Source organism: Mobula birostris, chromosome 10 (assembly GCF_030028105.1).
Source record: "Mobula birostris isolate sMobBir1 chromosome 10, sMobBir1.hap1, whole genome shotgun sequence".
NCBI lineage: Eukaryota > Metazoa > Chordata > Chondrichthyes > Myliobatiformes > Myliobatidae > Mobula > Mobula birostris.
In genome coordinates, this window is record NC_092379.1 from 74,023,580 (window position 1) to 74,046,669 (window position 23,090).

The 23,090-nt window shown below is 39.6% G+C and overlaps 1 protein-coding gene across 5 annotated transcripts in view; it reads left to right on the forward strand.

Annotated features, from left to right (window-relative positions):
• LOC140204117 (fibronectin type-III domain-containing protein 3A-like) overlaps window positions 1-21,904 on the forward strand; it is a 153,620-nt gene extending 131,716 nt beyond the window's left edge. For 4 of the 5 annotated variants that reach the window (XM_072270479.1, XM_072270482.1, XM_072270483.1 and 1 more), the window contains 8 exons: window positions 82-257; window positions 764-877; window positions 4,447-4,596; window positions 4,743-5,026; window positions 5,134-5,346; window positions 8,108-8,274; window positions 8,550-8,671; window positions 18,171-21,904. In XM_072270479.1, the coding sequence (XP_072126580.1) occupies window positions 82-257; window positions 764-877; window positions 4,447-4,596; window positions 4,743-5,026; window positions 5,134-5,346; window positions 8,108-8,274; window positions 8,550-8,671; window positions 18,171-18,485 (1,541 nt within the window). In that variant the 3' untranslated portion in view covers window positions 18,486-21,904. Of the gene's footprint in view, window positions 1-81; window positions 258-763; window positions 878-4,446; window positions 4,597-4,742; window positions 5,027-5,133; window positions 5,347-8,107; window positions 8,275-8,549; window positions 8,672-14,013; window positions 14,808-18,170 lie in introns of those variants that run through there. The other variant, XM_072270481.1, reaches the window with a different exon arrangement.
• Window positions 21,905-23,090: the final 1,186 nt, after the last annotated feature.

Here is a 23,090-nt window from a genome sequence, read left to right on the forward strand (position 1 = left end):
ATTGTGGGCTGAAGGAACTATACTGTTCAATGTTGTGTGTTCAGTTCACCACTTACATCTTAATCTCGTTTTTTTTTGTAGTGCCACCTTCTGTTACTGGTGGCTCTGCAGTCACGGAATATACTGTAGAGATTGAAGAGCTGGGATCAAATGATCGGAGATCTGCCTACCAAGGCGCAGAACTGGAGTGTACAGTAGGTGGTCTTCTGCCAGGAAAAATGTACAGTTTTTGGGTGAAGGCTGCAAACAAAGTTGGGGTAAGGTGATAGGATTGTATAACGTAGAGCTATATTATTCTGAGTGTGGTAGCAATGGAAAGCAACATCAATTATGTGATTGGCAAAAGAAGAAAATAGTGAAGTTGAAAATCGTAATGCAGTATAATGTTCTTGTAAATTCTACTCGAGTCACCTCATTAAAACTCATCTCAAGGTGACTTGGAATAAATATTACAGAATTAAATGCTAATTCGTACTCTGCTGTAAACTGTAATTATGAAATTTAACGAAAGGAGCGAGATAGCTAATGCACACACGTGTGAATAGTTCTTTGTCCGCTATTTTGATTTTATAATTGTCAAGTTTGTGTAGTCTATTTGTAATTAAGACATAGAATATTATGGGAAATATGCATTGTACAGTGTCAAAAAATGGAAAAAAATCTATTTGAGGACTAATTAAAGGACTTCAGATTAAGACAATTGCTGTTGAGTATAATTAATTAATTTTAAAGTAAACTGGATCTGATCTATTTCCTTCTATAGTATGGTCCATACTCAGAGAGGACTGATATCTGCACAGCAACAGCCCCGCCCAATCAATGCAGCATACCTATGGCCACGTGTAAAACAGCCACCTGTGTGCAGGTGAATTGGGAGGTAAGAAAGTAAGAAGTAGAAGCAGGAGTAGGGCCATTCAGCCCCTCACACTGCCACTGCCACTCAGCCATTCACTGTGAAGCAGGAGTAGGGCCATTCAGCCCCTCACACTGCCACTGCCACTCAGCCATTCACTGTGAAGCAGGAGTAGGGCCATTCAGCCCCTCACACTGCCACTGCCACTCAGCCATTCACTGTGAAGCAGGAGTAGGGCCATTCAGCCCCTCACACTGCCACTGCCACTCAGCCATTCACTGTGAAGGCTCACCTTCTACCTCAGCTCTACTTTCTTATACGAACTGCATTATCTCATCCTCCCCTTAACATCCTGAGAAAATGAATCTGTATTTTGAAACTCAGTGACTGGAGTCCTCACAGCCACCTTGGGTAAAGAATAAAAAAAAGCAAATGGAGTCGAGGTTATTACCACATGCACAAACATGGTTCACTGTGGTGAAGAAGTTCCTTCTCGCCTCATTCTGAATGGTCAGCAATTTATTTTGAAACCATGACCCTCTTGCTCAAAGGAAACAACATTTCACGGATTTTGGTTAGGTAGTCTCTCATAAACACTAAAGAATCTGCTTAATTTCACCTCATGGTACGTCTTGGGAATCAATTGGTAAACTCTGTTGCACCCTGTTTATCACAAATGCATCCTTACCTAGGCAGATAGTTTTCCAGGTACAGGCTCAATAGGGTTCTATATAATTGAGCATGGAGGCAGACCCCTCGTCCAATAACTCCATGTTTGCTCTATATCCCTTTCGGCCCCTCCCCTCCGCGTACCCATCCAAGTGCTTCCTCTGGCCGTCTACTCCAAATATTCACCTGGAAAAGTTCCCTCAGTTTATTCTAGAACCTTTCTCCTCTTACTCTAAATCCACGCTTCATAGTCTTGGACTCCCTTAACCATGGAGCAAAGACTGTTACTGTCCATATGATCTATGCCTCTCACTACTCTTCTCAAACAATGGGACAACGTTATTCTTGCAATCATGCCCTCTTCTAATAAAAGCCAAAATTACTGTCAGCTTTTTAATTCCTCGGTGAATTAGCGTGTTAACTTTCATCAATCCTTTTTCAAGGAAACCCAGATTCCTCGGAACATTAACAACTTTCACTGTCTCACTATTTAAAAAAGCACTCTGCCCATCTTTTTGTCCTATCAGTGTGCATGTTCAGATTTATTTTTACACTATATTCCATCTGTCAGGTCCTTGGAATTCTTTCTGTTTTATTTTTGTTAACCAATCCTCATACAATATCAGAAAAACAATGATTCAATTCTAATTATGTTCAATAACTTCTTGTGTGACACCTGATTTTAGAACCTTCTGAAAGACGAAATACACAACATCTTCCATTTTCCTTTTATCTATTTTGCTGGTAACAACATTTAAAATGTATTGGACAACCTGAATTCCCATTTTGAGTCCATACGGACTCTGTCAAATCCTATTACAATTTTAAGAGCCCTCCTATGCTAATAGATGTTATCACTTTCTTTACAGCTGATGTTAGGCTAACTGTAATGTTTAACCTAATTCCAGAGTTTTCACGTCTCCTTCCTTTTTTAAGTATATGTGAAGTACGTATATTATACAGAGAGACAGATTACTACCATTACACCAATATTTCACTTAAATTAAGGCATCCGTTAGTCTTCACTCTCCAGGGCACAGGCCTGGGCAAGGTTATATGGAAGACTGGCAGTTGCCCATGCTGCAAGTCTCCCCTCTCCACAACACCGATGTTGTCCAGGGGAAGGGCAAGGGCCGATACAGCTTGGCACCAGTGTCGTCACAGAGCACTGTGTGGTTCAGTGCCTTGCTCAAGGACACAACACGCTGCCTTGGCTGGGGCTCAAACTCACGACCTTCAGGTCACTAGTCCAATGCCTAGTCCACTTGGCCACGTGCCCACTGATTTTTCACTTGTTTTGAAAGCTGCGTGCAAGTAGGTAGAGCCTTCAGTTTTTATTTTTTTTACCATTTTTCTCTACTCTGACATATAATTGGCTTACTTGTTTGTAGGCTGTGCCCCTTACTAACTCTGATTATCATTTCTTACTTTACTGCACAATAGCCTTATCCTTTCTCAAACTTTCTGTATTTTCCTTCGTCAAATCTTTATTCCTGACTGCCTAGGTTAAAGCTTTATTTACAGCTTTAGGTGTTTGATTAATTGGGACACTGGTTCCAGCCAGCTCAGGAAAAGTTCATTCCAAAGAAACAGCTCTTCTCCCCTATTTCTGGCACCAGCTCCCCTTGAACTGAAATCCTTTTCATCCCCATTATTTTTTTTCCTCACATTCATCTTCCTGTTTTAATTAATCCCATGTAACTTGCAGATGGCTCCTGTAATAATCTAGATACTAGTTTTGTAGTACTGCTTTTCAACTTGAACCCTCCTTGTTGACAGTGTTTCAGGGGAAAATTTGTTTTAGTTCTCTTTATGTCTTTGGTTTCTACAAAGATAATAGCCACTGGTCCTTAGTCTTTCCACTCTCCTAGTTCTTCTCGAACCCTGAAGATATTCCTCAAATCCTGACATTACACAACCTACAGGATTCGTACCCAAGTCTCAATTATACTGTTGCCTATCACTCCATCAAAATGAGCTCTTGGAACAATGTGTTCTGGAAATGTTCTCATCCCTGATGCATCACAGCTCACCAACACAACAATTCCTTGAGCTGCAGATGCGCTCGTGTGGAGCTCTGTGGTTTCCATTACCCCCAATGTCTCCTGTCCTGCCATTCTTATCTTCAGTCAATTTCTTTAAAATTGAATTAATTTCTAGCCAGCCAGTGGTGTAGTGGCATCCACTCCAGACTGTGAAGCGAGTGGTCCTGGTTCAAATCCGGCAGGCTCCTTGCACGCTTTCCATCTGTGCTGGGTTGAACATCGAGCTAGCAACTCGGCCTCATTTTAAAAAAAAACACACACAGACAAATGCTAAAAAAACAGCAAGGTTGCTGCCACAAGGCACAGAGAGGAACAACATTAAATTCATTTACATTATTCATTAAATATATATTTATTTTAGATATAAAGTTGCAGCTTTGCTCTTATCTCACCAGTTCATACTGTAGGACATTATGTGAAGAAATTTATCATAATGTTGATATGTCTGTCAGCAATCCTACCTACCCATGAGCAGTAAAGTGAAGTATAATGTGCATAGAGACTGATTACTGTCATGCATACCCCCATCTGCAATACTACATCTTTTTATTTACTGAAAGAGAGATCTAAATCTTAGTGTTTATCCAAGCTAAATGCAAAGCTATAATTATTTCTTTAACACCATGGCCACTCTACAAATATTGCTGCTTTTAATCATTTATGTGAGCATTCTGATTGTCACATTGATATCTTTTGTAGACATCTAAATACAAATTTCTTAGGGCTGTTTAAAGATAGAAAGAGTAAACTGGTGACCTGATTTATTATCAAGTTTTGAAGAGTTTTTATCATAATGTAAAGCTGACTTGTTGATGAAAGAGTAGGCAGGGTTTCACTTACAGATTAACTAAGCAACTGTTCATTTTCCTCCCTCCTCAGTGCCCTCCCTCCAATGGCTCAGAAGTCACAGAGTTCAGATTAGAATTTGGAGCTGTGGAAGACTGCATGCAGGTTATTTACTGTGGTCCTGCACAAAGTTATGAAGTGAAAGGTCTTAAACCTGCCACAGCATACTACTGCAGGGTTCAGGTATGAAAAATTACTTTATCTGGCATTTGAATATCAGAATTATAACAATTTTCTTTAGTTACATTTTATTTTATTATAATGATGCTAAACAAGTGTTTTGTGCTTTCCCTACCCTTCACACTTCCGCCAAACCAACCATCACCCAGGCTGTGAATGCTGCAGGTGCTGGGTGCTACAGTGATACCATCATATGTATGACCCCTGCCTCAGTGCCGGCTGCAGTGAGTGTACTGCAAGTGATTGATCAAGACCAGCTTGAAGGTGCCCCTCAGTCACCAGCAACTTGCCTTGCAATTCAGTGGGAAGAACCGTGCTGCCACGGATCAGAAATCACTGGTTACAACCTGGAATATGGAGGTAAACAGCTCGTAGCTGTTAGCACAACCACAAGTGCCATTATTGAAGATCTTCAACCAGATACAACATACAGGTACTTGGTTAGAGTCTGTCTTCCATTATGTACTGTGAATAAGTAATAAAATTGATCATAAACTGCGTGACGCCACAAAGTCAATAATCTGTTCCCAATGTTTTCAGGATCCGTGTGCAGGCTATCAATAATATTGGAGCAGGCCCTTTTAGTCATTCCATTAAAACCAAAACAAAACCATTACCTCCTGACCCACCTCGCCTCGAGTGTACTGTATTCAGCCACCAGAGCCTTAAACTAAAGTGGGGAGATGGGCTCAACAAAGCTTTGACCACTGAACCAACACAATACACCTTGCAAATGGAGGACAAATTTGGAAGGTAAGTGGGGTTTGCTACTCAAAGTCTATTTTCATTTTTGATAACAAGAGTTTAGGGAGAAGAAAAAGCCAGAAAGCAGTCTTATTTATTGGTGTAGTGTGAAGGGTTAGTTTGCTTGTCGGTCAAAAGCTGCTTCTACCATGCTGGTCATCGATTGGCCCGTGTAAAAGGATGCAGCATCTCTTTCCCATTGGTTGCCATGTGTGCCACAGCACCAGTCTGATTTCAGGTGCCTCGGGGGCTTTCCTTTGTCTCCATGCACTCATCTTCGTGCTGAGGTCGCGACCAGTGCTGAAGAACCATTGGGAAAGTTCTGCAGCTATAGGAGGGCCCATGTTGTTCACATTGATCTAAGTATCTGTTGGATGTTTAGTTATGTAGTGGCGTAACTTGGGGAGACATAATGAAGTACCTGTTGAGTTTCAATTCAATTCACATTATTTTCCGTGAGGAACTTGGTTTGTACAGTGATAAGGCCAACATCACAGAACTCAAGGTACACAACATCACACCACATATAGTTAAAGATAATATAAAATACTCACAATAGATAATAAATACTAAAAATTAATGCATGTAATTTAAAATACAAATACTCATAATAAATCTGTTTCTACTGTCAAAGTTACTATGTGTACTACGTATTCAAAATTGGGTGTTGAGGAGGCAAATGGAGAAAACCCCCAAAAACTGGATGAGACTGTTCTGGTGCTGATGGGCAGGGACTTGTTGTGGTGTCCAGATAGCATGAGAGTGTAGTATGTGTAATGTCCTCTACTGTTTGTTGAGCTTTCTTTATTGTCCGTCTCTTATGAATGCTATTGAGTGATTCTTGTTCCTGGCCAATGATTTTGCTACTTATTCTGATAATTCTGTTGAGCGTGCTGAGGTTGATGGTGTTCATTGCTCCAAGCCATGCCGTGATGTTGTTGATTAATATTGATTCAATGAAGTTTGAAGTGTTACTGAATGTTTAGTATTGTAGTTTGTGTAACTTAGGATGGCTTAGATGTTTGGTCGAGTGTCTTACTGTTACTGTTTGTCTGTAAATAAATGATTATTGTACTTATTCATAATCAGTGTCTTCCGTCTCACTTACCAAAACCCGTGAACCTGCTTCCTCATAACAGTTTGGTGATCAGCCTATTTTGTGGACTGTGGAACAAACACAAAATTTTACAATGATAGTGGATATCAAAATACAAAATGGCTTTACAACAGAACTTAGATGCCTGTTCACCCCATGAAGCTTGCAGCTAATGTCACTCCTATAGGACATAGTGGAGGCAGGTCCATGGCCACAACTGGAACCAGACATTAGAGTCTATTTGGTCCTGCATGCTAAATTGAAAAAGATCAGTATGAATCTTTCATCTTAGCTCCACTTCCCTTGGTCCCCTTAATATCTAAAAATCTCTATCAATCTTTGTATTAAATATGCTCAATGATTGCATTACCAGAGCGCTCTTCAGTGGAGAATGTCACTGATTCACTTCCCCAGGTGAAGAAATTCCTCCTTATTCCAGTCCTGAATGGTTTAATTCAGACTCACTCAGACTCTAGTTCCAGTTGCCCTAGTGTAAAAATATTCAGTCAGGACCAACCTTGTCAAGTTCTTTTAGGTTTCAAGCAGATCACTTTTTCTTTTAAACTTTAGAAAATGTGCCCATTGTGTGTATCCCACATCATTCAACTGATCTCTTATCCCAGGTATTGATCCAGTGACTCTTTCGCTCTACTTCCTCCATCATATTGTTCTTTGGATAGCGAGACCAGGTTGTTCACTATATTCAAATACAAGTCTCACCACTCGATTATAATTGGAGCAAGACATCCATCTTGTACTCAAGTTCTCTCGCAGAAAAGGCCAGCATTCTATTTGCCTTGTTAATTTATTGCCCAACATTTATGTTGACTCATGGTGTTCGATGTTAAGGAAGTCGAGGTCACCCTGAACGTTTATAGCTTTCACTTTCTTACCATTTAATATGTCTTTCTATTTCTTTTTTGTCTGTCAGCCTAGAAATCTGCATACCATGCAACATGTATTCCATGTCCTCTCCCATTCATTTAGCCTCTCTAAATCCCCTGAGACCGCTTGGCACTCTCCTCACAGCCCGCACACCCACCTAGCTTTTTCTCACCAATAAATGTGTATATAGTTACACTTGACACTCTCATTCACATCGTTGATCTAGACTGTGAACAGCTGAGCCCCAGCTGTGGCAATTTGCAGGTCTCAGGCTCCTGATTCAAAAACAAATTTTCTTTTACTCTGTTTATTCCACTAAACAATTCACAGACTGAGCTAGTTTTTACTACTGCCCCCCCCATACTCCTCCCCAGTCGCCACTACCATTGCTTCAATTTTGTTCAATAGTTTCTTTTGAGACATCTGATCAAGGTTCTCAAAATCCATCATATTTCTCTTTGTTCCTTTCCCTTTGCACAATCCCATTAACAAGTTTAAGCACCATTTGTATGTGACTGTATCTCATCTTTATTATAGAGTTTCCTAGCGTAAACCTTGTTAACTATCAATATCAAAGTTTGATTGTGGTTTTCATTTATACTGTGATTATGATTTACAGGGACGAACGACTTATGACCTTCATTTCATTGTGTAACATGAATGCTGTATTGAATGTACAGCTTGTTATTTAATTTGGTATTGACGTGATACAATTTACTCTTTATGATTAATGTTTGGTCTGCTCTACAATTGTTTGGAAAATGATTTTACCCTTTGCATGTCCTTCAGGTTCATTTCTATCTATAGTGGACCTTGTCATACATATAAAATCCAAAGATTGAATGAATTGTCAGCTTACAACTTCAAAATTCAAGCAATTAATGATGGTGGAGAAGGACCATTTTCTGAAGTGTACACTTTTGTCACAACCAGATGTCCTCCTCCTGTACTTAAAGGTAGACCCATTGTTTTATAAAATGCATTTTGCGTTTTTGAAGCCATTGTGGTTTCTTTGAGTGAAGTAAGAATCGGAGAAAGCATCTTCACTCATTGAAAACTGAGTTTTCTGTACTCACTTCGTTATGTTATTTGAGGTTTTCTTGAACATCAGCATGTAAGAGAAAGAGTAGTCTATCACTATGGCATGTTACAGCACAGATAATTTTCATGGGCATTTTCTTTCATTACCAAACCACTGCATAATAAACGGCTCCATTTATGTTCTTTTCAGCTCCCAAGGTACAAATAGTGGAAGAGCATACTTGTGAAATAACATGGGAAGCACTACAACCAATAAAAGGGGATGCAATTATTTACACACTTCAGCTTATTACTGGGAGACAAACTGAGCAGGTAATTAAATTTCTTTCCTGCACCTATAATATGTCAAGGACGTACTAACACATTTTGTGAGTGCAACCCTTAATATGTGTGAAACTTAAAATGAAGAAAAACTTACCACAGAAAGAGCTACCCAGCCTAATCCCACTTTCCAGTACCATCGGCAGCTTGTAGGTTCTGTTTTCTTCAAGTATACAAACGAGTCCTGGTGCAGGATTTCAACCTAAAGCATTGATCATCTCTTTGCCTCCGCAGGTGCTGTCTTAACTCACTGAGTTCTTCTGGCAGTTTACTTTTGTTTTTGCACAAAATTGAGTACTTTTCAAATGGAATGAACAATTTCTGCTGTAATACAGTGGTGCTATAAAGTTTGTGAACCCTGTAGAATTTTCTTTATTTCCGCACAAATATGACCTAAAATGTGATCAGATCTTCACACAAAACCTAAAATTAGACAAAGAGAACCTATTTAAATAAATAACACAAAAAACATTATACTTGTTCATTTACTTATTAAGAAAAATGTTCCAATATTACATGTATTTGTTGAAAAAAGTATGTGAACCTTTGCTTTCAGTAACTGGTGTGACCCGCTTGTACGGCAATAACTTCTACCAAACATTTCTGGTAACTGTTGTTCAGTCCTTCGCGTCGGCTTGGAGGAATTTTAAGCCATTGCTCCTTACAAAACTGCTACAACTCTGGGATGTTGGTGGGCTCCCTTCATGGACTGCTTGCTTCAGGTCCTCCCACAACATTTCTATAGGATTAAGGTCAGGACTTTGATTTGGCCATTCCAAAATGTGAAGTTTCTTCTTTTTAAACCATACTGTTGTTGATTTACTCTTGTCTTTCAGATTATTGTCTTGTTTCATTATCCGACTTCTATTAAGCTTCAGGTGACAGACTGCTAACCTGACATTCTCCTGTAAAATGTCTTGATACAATTTTGAATTCATTGTTTCCTCAACAATTGGAAGCTGTCCAGGCCCTGAGGCAGCAAAGCAGCCCCAGACCATGATGCTCCTTCCACCATGCTTTACAGCTGGGATGAGGGTTTAGTGTTGGTCTGCAGTTCCCCTTTTCCTCCAAACATTGCAATGTCCATTTCTGCCAAAAAGTTCAACTTTCATCTCATCTGTCCACAGGCCATTGTCCCAGAAGCGTTGTAGAAAATCCAGGTGGTCTTTTGCAAACTTGAGACATCCAGCAATGTGTTTTTTTTAAGAGAGCGGTGGTTTTCTCCGTGGTGTCCTTCCATGAACACCATTGTTGTTCAGTGTTTTTCTTATAGTGGACACATGAAAAGGGTCTTCAGCAAGATCTAGAGATTTCTGCAGGTCTTCTGTTGTTACCCTTGGGCTCTTTTACACCTCCTTCAGCATTTTGCACGTTGTGCTCTTGGTGTGATCTTTGCAGGGTGCCCACTCCTAGGCAAAGTAGCAACAGTACTGAGTTTCCACCATTTGTAGACAATTTCTCTTACTGAGGACTGATGAATACTCAGGTCTTTAGAAATGCTTTTGAAGCCTTTTCTAGCTTCATGCATCTGCACAATTCTTCTTCTAAGTTTCCTATGAAAGTTATTTTGGTCAAGGCATGGTGCACATAAACAGATTTTTTTTGAGAAGAGCAGGCTCTATCAGAACCCACACCTCCAATCTTATCCCATTGGTCGGAACACCTGACTCCACATGGCTTTTGTAGAAGGCATTACCCCAGAGGATCATACACTTTTTCTAACAAATACATATAATATTGGATTATTTTTCCTCAATAAATAAATGAACACGTATAATGTTTTTGTGCTACTTATTTAATTGTGTCTCTTTATCTAGTTTTGGAAGTTGCATGAAGATCTGATCACATTTTAGATCATATTTATTCAGAAATAGAGTAAGTTCTGCTGTGTTCTCAAACTATCAAGCACCACTGTGCATATTACCATCCTGGGATCTGGTGAAGGGGAAATATTTTTATTCAGTCTCCTTTGCAGTTTAAATTTCTGTCAAGGTTTGCCATGAATATATTCAATAACTCCAACTGTACTCTCTAACACAGGGAATTCCAAAGGTACTCTGCCTTCTGAAAGAAGAAATTCTTGTCTCTGTGAAATGCATGCCCCCAAATGCTTGTAGATAACCACTAGGGGAAACATTTCTCTCAGTATCCATCCTCTCATTCTTCCAAACGCTTAATATAAAGTGTGGACCTAATCTGCTTCACCTTTCTTCATGGGTATGTCCCTTTATTTCAGGACTTAAATATGCTGAATCTTTCCTGCATCTCCAGTGCAAGTATATCCTTCCTTAAATTTGCAGACCAAAAGTGTACTAGTACTCTTGAGTATAGTCCAAGCAGTAACCTTTAAAGCTGCATTAAGACCTCCCTAATTTTACAGTCGGTACCTCTTGCAATGAAGGTGAATGTTATCTTTCCTGTTATACAGTGATGACAACTGCACACAAAACTCCAGATGCAATGTCACCAAAGTTGGTAACTTGGCTTACCAACTTCTATGGTCCAGTGTTCCAACTGATGAAGGCATGTATGCCACTATCTCCCACCCAGCACTTAATCCTTACATGTGGCCTAAGTGCTACACCTGCCCATACACCTTCACCTTCACCCTCAAGGCCCCAGGCAGCCCTTCTAGGTGAGGCAACACTTCGCCATCAAACCTGCTGGAGTCGTCTGTTGTGTCCGGCATTCCTGATGCTGCCTCCTCTACATTGGTGAGGCCTGCCATAAATTGGGGGACCACTTCATCAAGTGCCCCCACTCTATCTGCCACAAGCGGGACTTCCTGAAGGCCAAACATTTTAGTTTAGATTCCTGTTCCCGTTCTGACGTGCCAGTCTGTGGCCTCCTTGTGTGCCAAGATGAGGCCACAGCCTCGGGTTAGAGGAGCAACACCTTGTATTCTGTTTGGGTAGCCTCCAACTTGATAGCATGAATATCGATTTCTCCTTCCAGTAAACAAATTTCACCCAACTCTGACCTTTTACCTTTTCTCACCTACCTGTTACTTCCTCCGGGATTGTTGGTGGAGGAAGCAAATAGAGTAGCAATATACTGCATGAGAGGCATTTAGACAGGCACGTTAACAGTCAGGGAATGGAGGGATATAGACCACGTGATGACAGATGGGATTAGTTGAAATTCATATCATGGACCAAAGGGGTATTTTGACGGACAAGATCCCTGTTCACTTGGATAGGGAGGAACTGGTTTGGGTGGGGGGGGGGGGGGGGTCATCAGTTTTGTGTAGGGGAGATCATGTCTCACAAATGTGACTGAAATTTTTGAGGAAGAAACTTAGAAAATTGATAAAAGAAAAACAGTAAGTGGGGTTTTCATGGCCTTCAGAAAGGCTCATGATGAAGATTGATGTGGTAGACTTGTCCAGAAGAGCTATGTGTGAAACTGGATCTCAAATTCGCTGCTTGATAGAAGCTGGACCACATTGGTGGATGAGTGTTTGTTTTTTGATGAGAGAAGTGTACCAAGTGGTGAGCCACAAAATCAATGCTGGGACCATTGTTTGTCATTGATGAGAATGTCTGTGGTCTAGTTAATAAGTTTGCAAGTGACACAAAAGTTGGTGGAGTCCTAGATGGCAATAGTCATAGTCATACTTTATTAATCCCAGGGGAAATTGGTCTTAGTTACAGTTGCTCCATAAATAATGGTAATAGAACCATAAATAGTTAAATAGTAATATGTAAATTATGCCAGTAAATTATGAAATAAGTCCAGGACCAGCCTATTGGCTCAGGGTGTCTGACCCTCTAAGGGAGGAGTTGTAAAGTTTGATGGCCACAGGCAGGAATGACTTCCTATGACGCTCTGTGTTGCATCTCAGTGGAATGAGTCTCTGGCTGAATGTACTCCTGTGCCCACCCAGTACATTATGTAGTGGATGGGAAACATTGACCAAGATTGCATGCAACTTAGACAGCATCCTCTTTTCAGACACCACCGTGAGAGAGTCCAGTTCCATCCCCACAACATCATTGGCCTTACAAATGAGTCTGTTGATTCTGTTGGTGTCTGCTACCCTCAGCCTGCTGCCCCAGCACACAACAGCAAACATGATAGCAGTGGCCACCACAGACTCGTAGAACATCCTCAGCATCGTCTGGCAGATGTTGAAGGACCTCAGTCTCCTCAGGAAATAGAGACGGCTCTGACCCTTCTTGTAGACAGCCTCAGTGTTCTTTGACCAGTCCAGTTTATTGTCAATTCGTATCCCCAGGTATTTGTAATCCTCCACCATGTCCACACTGACCCCCTGGATGGAAACAGGGGTCACCGGTACCTTAGCTCTCCTCAGGTCTACCACCAGCTCCAGCTAAAAGTTGTTTAACAATACAAAGGAATATATGAACTTGAATGTTATGTGGAGCAGTGGCAGATGAAATTTAATCCACATACATGTTTCGGCACAGACTAGAAGGGCCGAGATGGCCTGTTTCCGTGCTGTAATTGTTATATGGTTATATGTGCAGAAGTGTACTTATGGAAAGGTTGCGAATTTTGAAGCTGGTTAACTCTTCTTCGATTTGTGCCAGTCATTCTCTAATTCAATTTAAAATTGTACATCGCTATTATTTGACAAAGGAGAGATTGTCTAAAATATTTCCTAATGTAAATAGTATGATAGATGCAAAACTGAGATAGCTACATTGGCATATATGTTTTGGTCGTGTTCTGTATTGAAACAATTTTGGAAATCTATTTTTTTATCTAAATTTCTAAAGCTTTAAAAATCAATTTACAACCTAATAAATTGACAGTTTTGTTTGGTATAATTCCTCAATATATTCCTGGTATTTCTATATCTGACCAATACGTAATTGCATTTGTCACATTATTGGCTAGAAGGGCTATTTTATTAAAATGGAAAGATGCCTCTGCTCCCACTTTGACACAATGGTTCTCTCAGGTGATGTTATATCATAGTTTGGAAAAAATTAGAAGTCGAGCTTTTGATCCTAAATTTGACTTCGAGAAAAGGTGGGGTTCCTTTGCCCGTTATTATCATTTGATTTGAATTAATAAAGATGGTCCTTTTCTGATGCTTGGGTATGTGGATTTGGTTGGCGGATTGATGTCTTTTTTTTTATGGAAGCTTGTATGGCGTATAGCTCTGGGTTTGTGCTCCAAATGGGTTTTTTTCCCCTTTTTTTTGTTGTTATTAGGGTTTTTTCCTGTTTTAGTTAGCAGGGGTTCTTCTTTCTTTTCTCCATAAAAAAAGCTTTAACTTTTTTTTTATTGTTATTGATATACTGTTCAGCTTGGTTGATAGTTTAACTCTTATTCTACATATGGATATGTTGTCTTGATTACAGGTGTCCCCCGCTTTTCGAACGTTCACTTTACGAAACCTCACTGTTACGAAAGACCTACATTAGTACCCTGTTTTCGCTTTCAGAAGGTGTTTTCACTGTTACGAAGAAAGGCAGCGCGCGATAAAAGGCAGCGCGCGCCCCGAGCAGCCGCTCTGCCCCGGATTCTCACCGGCATTACTTAAACACGTTGCATTGAGCAGCCGTTAGCAAGATGAGTTCTAAGGTGTCGGAAAAGCCTGAAAGAGTAAGGGTGTTACACTTAGCGTAAAACTAGACATAATTAAGCGTTTCGATTGTGGTGAACGAAGCAAAGGCAAAGTGAGTTTGGCTTGTGGAAGTTGACGAAGATGATGTTGAAGAGGTTTTGGCATCCCATGACCAAGAACTGATAGATGAAGAGCTGATGCAATTGGAAGAGGAAAAGATAACAATCGAAACCGAATGCAGAAAGTGAAGCAACTGCGTGAGATTTTCGCTGCAACGATAAAGTACGACTTTAATTTTGAAAGGGTACGTAGGTTTAGGGGATATTTGCAGGATGTTTTGAGTCCTTACAAAGAACTATGTGATAGAAAAATGTTCGAGGTTCAGCAGTCAAGCAAGCCTTCCACATCAGCCACAGCAGATGACAAACCTTGACCTTCAACATCGAGGCAGGCAGTCATAGGAGAAGATGAGCTGCCTGCCCTGATTGATGATGAGATGACACCTCCGTGTCCCACCACCCCAACCCCCGTGCCCGGACAGATACTGCATCGATTCGCGGAGAATGCAGCAGTAGCCGGGAGGCACACAGCACATCTTTAAGAAAAAAGCCGAAATAAACATGCTAATTAATTAGGTGCCGCCTAGCACGTAATTGTCGGCCCAGATCAGTGCCGATGCAATCGGCAATTACCTCTGATCTGCGCCGACATTTACGTGCTGGGTAGCACCTAATTAATTAGCATGTTTATTTTGTCTTTTTTCTTAAAGATATGATGGGTGCCTCCCGGCTACCCCTGCGTGCTTCACGGCAATGTAGCGGGTCTGCGGCCCAGAGGGTGGGGGCCACTGCACCACCCAGCCTGCGACGACTCAGTCTAACACACCATCATCAGTGTGCTCGATGCCTTCCCAATTCCTGTAAGTGATACTACACTGTACATACATTATTTCTACTTTATATAGGCTGTGTATTTTTACGTGTTATTTGGTAGATTTGGCAGCTTCATAGTTTAAAGGTTACTGGAGAGCGCGTTTATGCCAACAGCGCCTGCGTGAGATTTTCTGCTGAGAGCACTTGCGTGAGATTTTCGCTACGGAGATCTGTGCAGGCAATCGTTGTAGAGAAGTATTTCTACTTTATATAGGCTGTGTATTTATCATATCATTCCTGCTTTTACTATATCTTACAGTTATTCTGGTTTTATGTGTTAATTGTCATGATTTGGTAAGTTATTTTTGGGTCTGCGAACGCTCACAAAATTTTCCCATATAAATAAATGGTAATTGCTTCTTCGCTTTACGACATTTCGGCTTATGAACCGTTTCGTAGGAACGCTCTACCTTTGGATGGTGGGGGAGACTTGTATTTTGATGTATTTTTCTCTGTTGTTGATTTTCAATAATAATAAAAAAATTTAAAAGAAGTGTACTTTGGGAGATCTAGTTCTGGTGAGACAAGTGGAATAAATATCAGGAACCTTAGGTGTGTTGACAAACAGAGACCCTGGGATGGAAGTACATGGCTCTCTGAAAGTGGTAACACTGGTGAACAGGGTAATGAAGGTGGCATTTGGTACACTTGCTTTCATAAGCAGTGTCATTGGCTGTAAGGATATCTTGTTGAAGTTGTAAAAAAAATTGGTTAAATTAAAACAACAGGAATTCTGCAGATGCTGGAAATTCAAGCAACACACATCAAAGTTGCTGGTGAACGCAGCAGGCCAGGCAGCATCTCTAGGAAGAGGTGCTGCCTGGCCTGCTGCGTTCACCAGCAACTTTGATGTGTGTTGCCTGGTTAAATTAAACTTGGACTACAGTTCTGGTTGCAGGGAGGAAGTGGTGAAGTACAGAGTGATCCACCAGAAGTTACCTGGATTGGATAGGCTTGATTTATTTTCACTGAGACGTTAGAGGTTGAGCGGTGACCATACTTTATATTTTATTGACGCCAAACAATTGGTACTAGAACATACAATCATCACAGCGATATTTGCTTCAGTGCTTCACACTCCCTGGATTACAAATATTAAATATTAAAGATATTTAAAATAGTTAAAATTTGTAAATATTAAAAATTTAAATTATAAATCATAAATAGAAAATAGAAAAATGGGAAGTAAGGTAGTGCAAAAAAAACCGAGAGGCAGGTCCGGATATTTGGAGGGTACGGCCCAGATCCGGGTCAGGATCCGTTCAGCAGTCTTATCACAGTTGGAAAGAAGCTGTTCCCAAATCTGGCCATACGAGTCTTCAAGCTCCTGAGCCTTCTCCTGGAGGGAAGGGGGACGAAAAGTGTGTTGGCTGGGTGGGCTGTGTCCTTGATTATCCTGGCAGCACTGCTCCGACAGCGTGTGGTGTAAAGTGAGTTCACGGACGGAAGATTGGTTTGTGTGATGTGCTGCGCCGTATTTACGATCTTCTGCAGCTTCTTTCGGTCTTGGACAGGACAACTTCCATACCAGGTTGTGATGCACCCTAGAAGAATGCTTTCTACGGTGCATCTATAAAGATTAGTGAGGGTTTTAGGGGACAGGCCAAATTTCTTTAGTTTTCTCAGGAAGTAAAGGCGCTGGTGGGCCTTCTTGGCAGTGAACTCTGATTGGTTGGACCAAGTCAGGTCATTTGTGATGTTGACCCCGAGGAACTTAAAGCTTTTGACCTGTTCCACTTGCGCACCACCGATGTAAATTGGGTCGTACGGTCCGCTACTCCTTCTGAAGTCAACAACCAATTCTTTCATCTTGCTGACGTTGAGGGATAGGTTATTGTCTTCGCATCATGCCACCAGGTTCTTAATTTCCTCTCTGTACTCAAACTCATCATTACCCGAGATATGGCCTACAATTGTTGTGTCGTCAGCAAACTTGTATATTGAGTTTGGTGGAAACTTGGCTACACAATCATGGGTGTACAGTGAGTACAGCAGGGGGCTGAGTACACAGCCTTGTGGGGCACCGGTGCTCAGAGTGATTGTAGAGGAGAGCTTGTCCCCTATTTTTACAGCCTGGGTCCTGTCTGTGAGGAAGTTGAAGATCCAGCTGCAGATCTGAGTGCTAAGGCCCTGGTTCCGGAGCTTGGGAATCAGTTTATTTGGAACGATGGTATTAAAGGCAGAGCCATATAGAAAGTTTTTAAATTATGAGGGGCATTGATAGGATAGATGGCCTTGCTTTGGGAATAAAAACTGTCTTGATCCCGGTTTAATATGGGGGTGAAGAAATGTAATTATATAAGGGTTAAACTTTTCACTCAGAGGGTGGAAACTATCTGGAATGAGCTGCCAGAGGTGGTGGTAGAGGCAGATACAGTTAAAATTTAAGGGGAGAAAAAAACATTTGGATGGGTACTAATTGCAGGCATGTAGAGATTCAGGCCTAATCCAACAAAATAAATCAGTGTCGATGGACAACGCAGTGAGCAGAATGGCAAGCTAAAAGGGTCTGTTTCTGTTCTGATTTCAAATGGGGGAGCAGGCACAAGGAATCGCTATGGAATTATGGGTATCACACATTTAATTGAAGAAGCAGCAAACACAAATGAATGAAGTTATTGTGCAATAAGCTATGATGAGTCAGTGAAATATCAGTACATGGAGTAGCAGACAGTGGAGAATAAAGAATGAGGAAGTAAATGTTTACTATAGACAGCCCTGGAAAAATATCTAGCAACATACAGATGTTCATGTGTTCCCAACAGTACATTTGCTGTTCAGTTAGTTCCTGTGATATGTGTGTGTTACCTTAGCAAACTTGATGTTTGATGTCACTCAGTGGAATTCAGTGCTAAAGTTATTATTGACTGATTCATGAAAACACTTTGATTCAGTCAATTTTCCTCCATATCATCGCCTGTCTCAAGTAGTCATAGTGCTTTGAAAAATTCAGACTAGTATATGTATGGATATGATCATATAGGTTTTTATTGATTTTATTTTCTGCATTTAAATTTAGGTGTACAAGGGTCCCATGACTTCATTTTGCCTTGCCAATGTTCAGACAAACTGTGAATACAAGTTCAGGGTCTGTGCTGGTCGCCAGTACCAAGATGCCACTGGAATGCAAGAACTGTGTGGGCCTTACAGTCCCACTGTATCATTCTCATTTCAGAAAGAAGCAACCTCAAATCAATCTGAAACTACAACTGAGCTTACAAAGCTTCACAAGAAAGCGCTAAGTGATGAGCATTTTGCTGCCCTGATTGTTATAGGATTTGCAATACTTTCCATTTTGTTTGCTTTCATCATTCAGTATTTTGTAATTAAGTAGCAATTGAAAAAGACACCAATGGCTGTGATTGGCTCATTTTAGATCAATGACTCCAGCTTTTTTTCCTTAGTTCATTGTTGAAATGATAGTTGGGAATGATTTTAGATGGAAAACAGGTTTTACTGCTGCTGACAGAATCTTGAGTTTGTGTTAACCAAAGTCTTGAGTGCACACGAAGCAAAATTCCCATAAGGAGGCCCTTCTGAAGCTTCTGAATTCAGCAACAGTTTTCCTCTTAGCATTTTATTCCAACATGCCAGTGAAGGGCAAATGTTTTATATAAAGGCCTTTCTGAAGGCTGTTGTGGTAGATACAAACTTATAGCAGACATGTATTAAGACAATTAATGTTTTGTACAGTCTGAACAGAGATGTATTAATCTTGACTTCAGGTGCCCCAGAAACTAGTTGAGTGGCAGATTTCATTGCAAAGAAATAAAGCATAACCACTGGTTGTAAATAAAATGTATATTCAAACAAAAATTTGGAGAAAAACTTCTGATTACATTTAATTTTGGGGAAGAAATGGCTCCTTGAATTGCATGAACTCCAGATTGAAACTCCAGATTTGTATTTTTTTCTCTCAGTCCATGAAGGTAATTGAGGACCAAAGTGTTTCCAGCAAAGTGCCTCGCTTTGTGGAAAAGCATAAAGTTAAAAAAGTCTCTGATTGTAACAGTGTAATTTAAATATTGCTGGTCCTAAAGTTTGAATGAATGAACTTTTAATTTGTCTTGCTTTGTGGTATTCCCCCATAACAAAATATACATAAATATGGCAAATTGAAAATGGCAGATTCCCCCTTAAGAGAGGCAAGGAGAGAAGTATGGCCTTGGGTATTGTGAATCTCAAACTAACCAGGAATTATAGTATTGTTTTGCTGAACTTAATTTTCAAAAGTGTTTGTTTATTCATTTTCATATAGAGTGGATTCCAGTTAATTGGGACGCATACAGACCAGTACATCTTGGCCCAATTAAATGGCTGTCTCAATTAGCTGAAATTTCATGGAAGTAGTTTAGACAAACTACCATTTAACTGAGTAACAATTAATGTATTTAAATGAAATACAGAACAAATTCAAACACTACCTAATCTACTGCAATTCTATAAAACTCTGTATTAATTCCTAATAATTATCAGCAATGGAATGAATCTGATGTATGCTGTAGTGTTCTTTTGATTGACTGAAAATGAACACAATCAGCATAGATACCTACTGCAGATAATAGACTGCTTTCAAACAATGCTTTAGACGATTGCATCTTGCAAATCTAATTTTCACTGTTGCATTGAAGATAATTGTCAATACCTTCAAATGCTTTGTAGTTCCCGACTTGTTGAAGTGGTGAAATTGTTTCATTTTCACTCCAGGCCATTTCTGGTATCTCTAAGCCTGAATGCTTGTAACTGCAGTGAGAAAAGCAATTCTGAATTGTCTTACTGCTTATTACTCACCAACTATCTGTAACAAAACTCAGTACTTTTTGGACACAAACACACTCAAGCTTTTTTCAAAAATCTTTGCTGTAAGCACAATGTAGTGTCTAACAACCACACGATGTGCATGTGACTGACGCTAGTTAGAAAGTGTTCGGCAGCAGTCTCCTGTACCAATTAAATGGCATAGTGTCCCAAATAAACAAAGGGAATCCCAGCTATTTTCTTGATTTTGTTTTTGTCCTTTAAGAGTTGTCCCAAATAAGCAGCAGTCCCAATTAACCAATGGCCCAATTAACTGGAATTCACTGTATTTAGTTATCTTCAGAATGACAGAATTACATTCCATTACTTTTCCATCAGAGATGGCACCATTTGGTTTTTAATGCTATGCATTTGGAAGAGATCTGTTTTTAAATTTTTATTTTCAATGAACATAGTACTTCATGAAAAAGTCATTCTGTGCTCAAAGTCAAGTGTCCCAGGGATTTTCATTTATTGTGCAATTCTGGAATTTACTCTCTGAATATATATGTATATCTTCCAGTTTATATTTTATTTATTGTAATTAAAAGTCCAGGAAATTCATTGTATGAATGTATGTATCATGTTAACTTGAGTTTTTAATATAGTGGAAGTTGTGCATTTTCCCTGTTAATGAAAATATTTTCTTATTAAGATAATGTTAAAATGACATGTTTAATTACCCCCAAGGAACAGTTTGCATGGCATTCCAAGATCAACTTTTATTTTTGGTTCCAGTTTTTTAAATTCCCTAAAAGAACTTCAGCATGCAGTTAAACTAAATATCAGCAATAGAATATTTTGTTGAATTTTTGCCAAAGTTTTTAAAAATTATTTCAACAAATTTAAATCACTATGGCGGTAATGGGCTGATTTATAGTCTTTCCTAGACTTCGGCTTTGTAGACTGGAGTATTTTCATGAAACATATAGTGCCCAAATATGGATATTAAGTATAATGAGTAGGCGTTGTATAAATACTTAAAAGTAACAGTGAGAAGGTTTACTCACTACAATATATTGTACAGGTTTAGTATAATTTGTTGCATAGTTTTTAATATGAAATGTACATTCCAAATATAACTTGGATTGCATTAATATACTAAATATTGCTTTTAACTTTGTATTGTATTAAATGGAATCATTCGCAGGTTCATATGAAAGTCGTCATTCCTATGTATAACTAAACTGTAACTATCAAATAGATAATATATTTAATAACTGCTAATAAAATGTAAATTAATTCCATAAAATGTAAGAAGTTTGTACATGTATATTTCATTTCAGGTACAGGCAAGTGTTTAACTATAGGTGTTGATCGTGTACATTCTGAAAATATTCTCTTGCAAAAGTACACGAGAACAAATTGGGCTTTCAATAAGAGTAGAACTATTTATTGTTCATAATTCATCAAAGCCCTTTTAAGAAATTGACCTTAAATATAGCTTAGAATGAAACTGATCTAATTTACTTAATGAAATGAAAAATAATTATATATAGTATATTCAAAAATATCCTTGATATAATTAGTTATACGAAAAACATTCATGTTTTGCATAGTGTTTATCTGTAATGTGTAGGATAGTTTACAGAGTTTACAAGCAGGAAACCACAGGTATTTATAAACTATGGTACTTAAATAATTTGGCTCTTTGGAAGGAAGTTGGCTATTCTTTGGGGTAGGATAAATAACCACAATTCGTGCATCTGGCAGAAGTCTGAGTTCCTATATATTTTTTAAAGGAAAACCAAACAAATGGAATATTGGAGCAGAGTTTATTATTTCCTGTTGGGATTTTGAATCCCTAAATGGAAATGGAAACCTTGAAAATTATTTGTTTTCAGATGAGATTAAGTTATTTTTGTTTCAGATTGCTGAACATGTATTAGAATTTTATATGCTTTGTTTCTAAGTAAAATGCAATGAATAAAGCTATGCTGAGCACCCCTAATCAGTCCTTGCCTTCCAAGTGGAAATAAATCCTGGATATTGGAGGTGATCCGTGAGGATGAGGCTGCAGTCATTGTTTTTTTTACTTCCACAGCACACTATCAATGTCTGCTACTTCACGTCTACTGTAGCTTCTTAATCAACCTTGTGTGAACCTGCAGATATAAACGTTATCTGCAACCTATTGCAGGTAAATGATTGAAGTTTCCCCAGTATGCAAATTCTTCATTTTCACCTGAGACAGTTTTCATTCATTCTATCTGGTAGCACTAAATATAGCAAGGGCTGTGGGACTAGACAGTTCACAGCTTATAGTGCTGAAGCCCTGCACGTCAGAATGAGCTGTCCTCTTCTGTTTAAGCAGACCCCTCAGAACCAGGAAGCATACTTCTATTGTGGGTTCTGAGGACACTGCTGCCCCTTCCGCAGTTGGGACGGGAGAGTTCAAGAGTGTCATGGTATACAGCGCTGTTCTAGTGTAGTTACAACATACATTTCCACACATAAATGCAGAAAGTTTCCCAGGGGTGACCTCTCCAAGGAAGTAAAACAGATCAAATCTAACTAAGACTGATCCAAGCAACCCATGCTGAAAACATCAAGATGACTGAAAGGGTCATTAACAGCCCTTCCAATGTACACTTACCATTAATCTGCTCCACCTGGTTTAGTTTGGGTCACACCAAGACACCTACTGAAAATATTGGCAGAAGAGCTGTGTTCCAAAGCCATGTTTACTGTCATTTGACTTGGTTTGAAGTCAAAAAGAAACAAAAAAAAACTGTCCACTGGCTGCATAGTCAAAATGTACAACACAGAAACAGGCCTTTTGGCCCATCTAGTCTATGCTGAATCATTTAAACTGCCTGGTCCCTTTGACTTGTGCTGGACCATAGCTGTCCGTGTACCTATCTAAACTGCTCTTAAACATTGGATGAGCTTGTGTGCACCACTTGCACTGGCAGCTCGTTCTTCAGACCCTATGTATTTGTAACGCCACTTTTGATGAATTATGGACCTGCATTCCCAGATCTTGTTATACCATGCTCCTCGGTGCCCTAATGTTCACTGTCTAGGATCTACCCTGGTTGGTCCTACGGAAGTGCAATATCTCACCCTCGTCTGCATTGAATTTCATCTGGCATTTTTCAGCCCATGTTTCCGGTTGGTCCAGATTCGCTGCAAGTCCTGA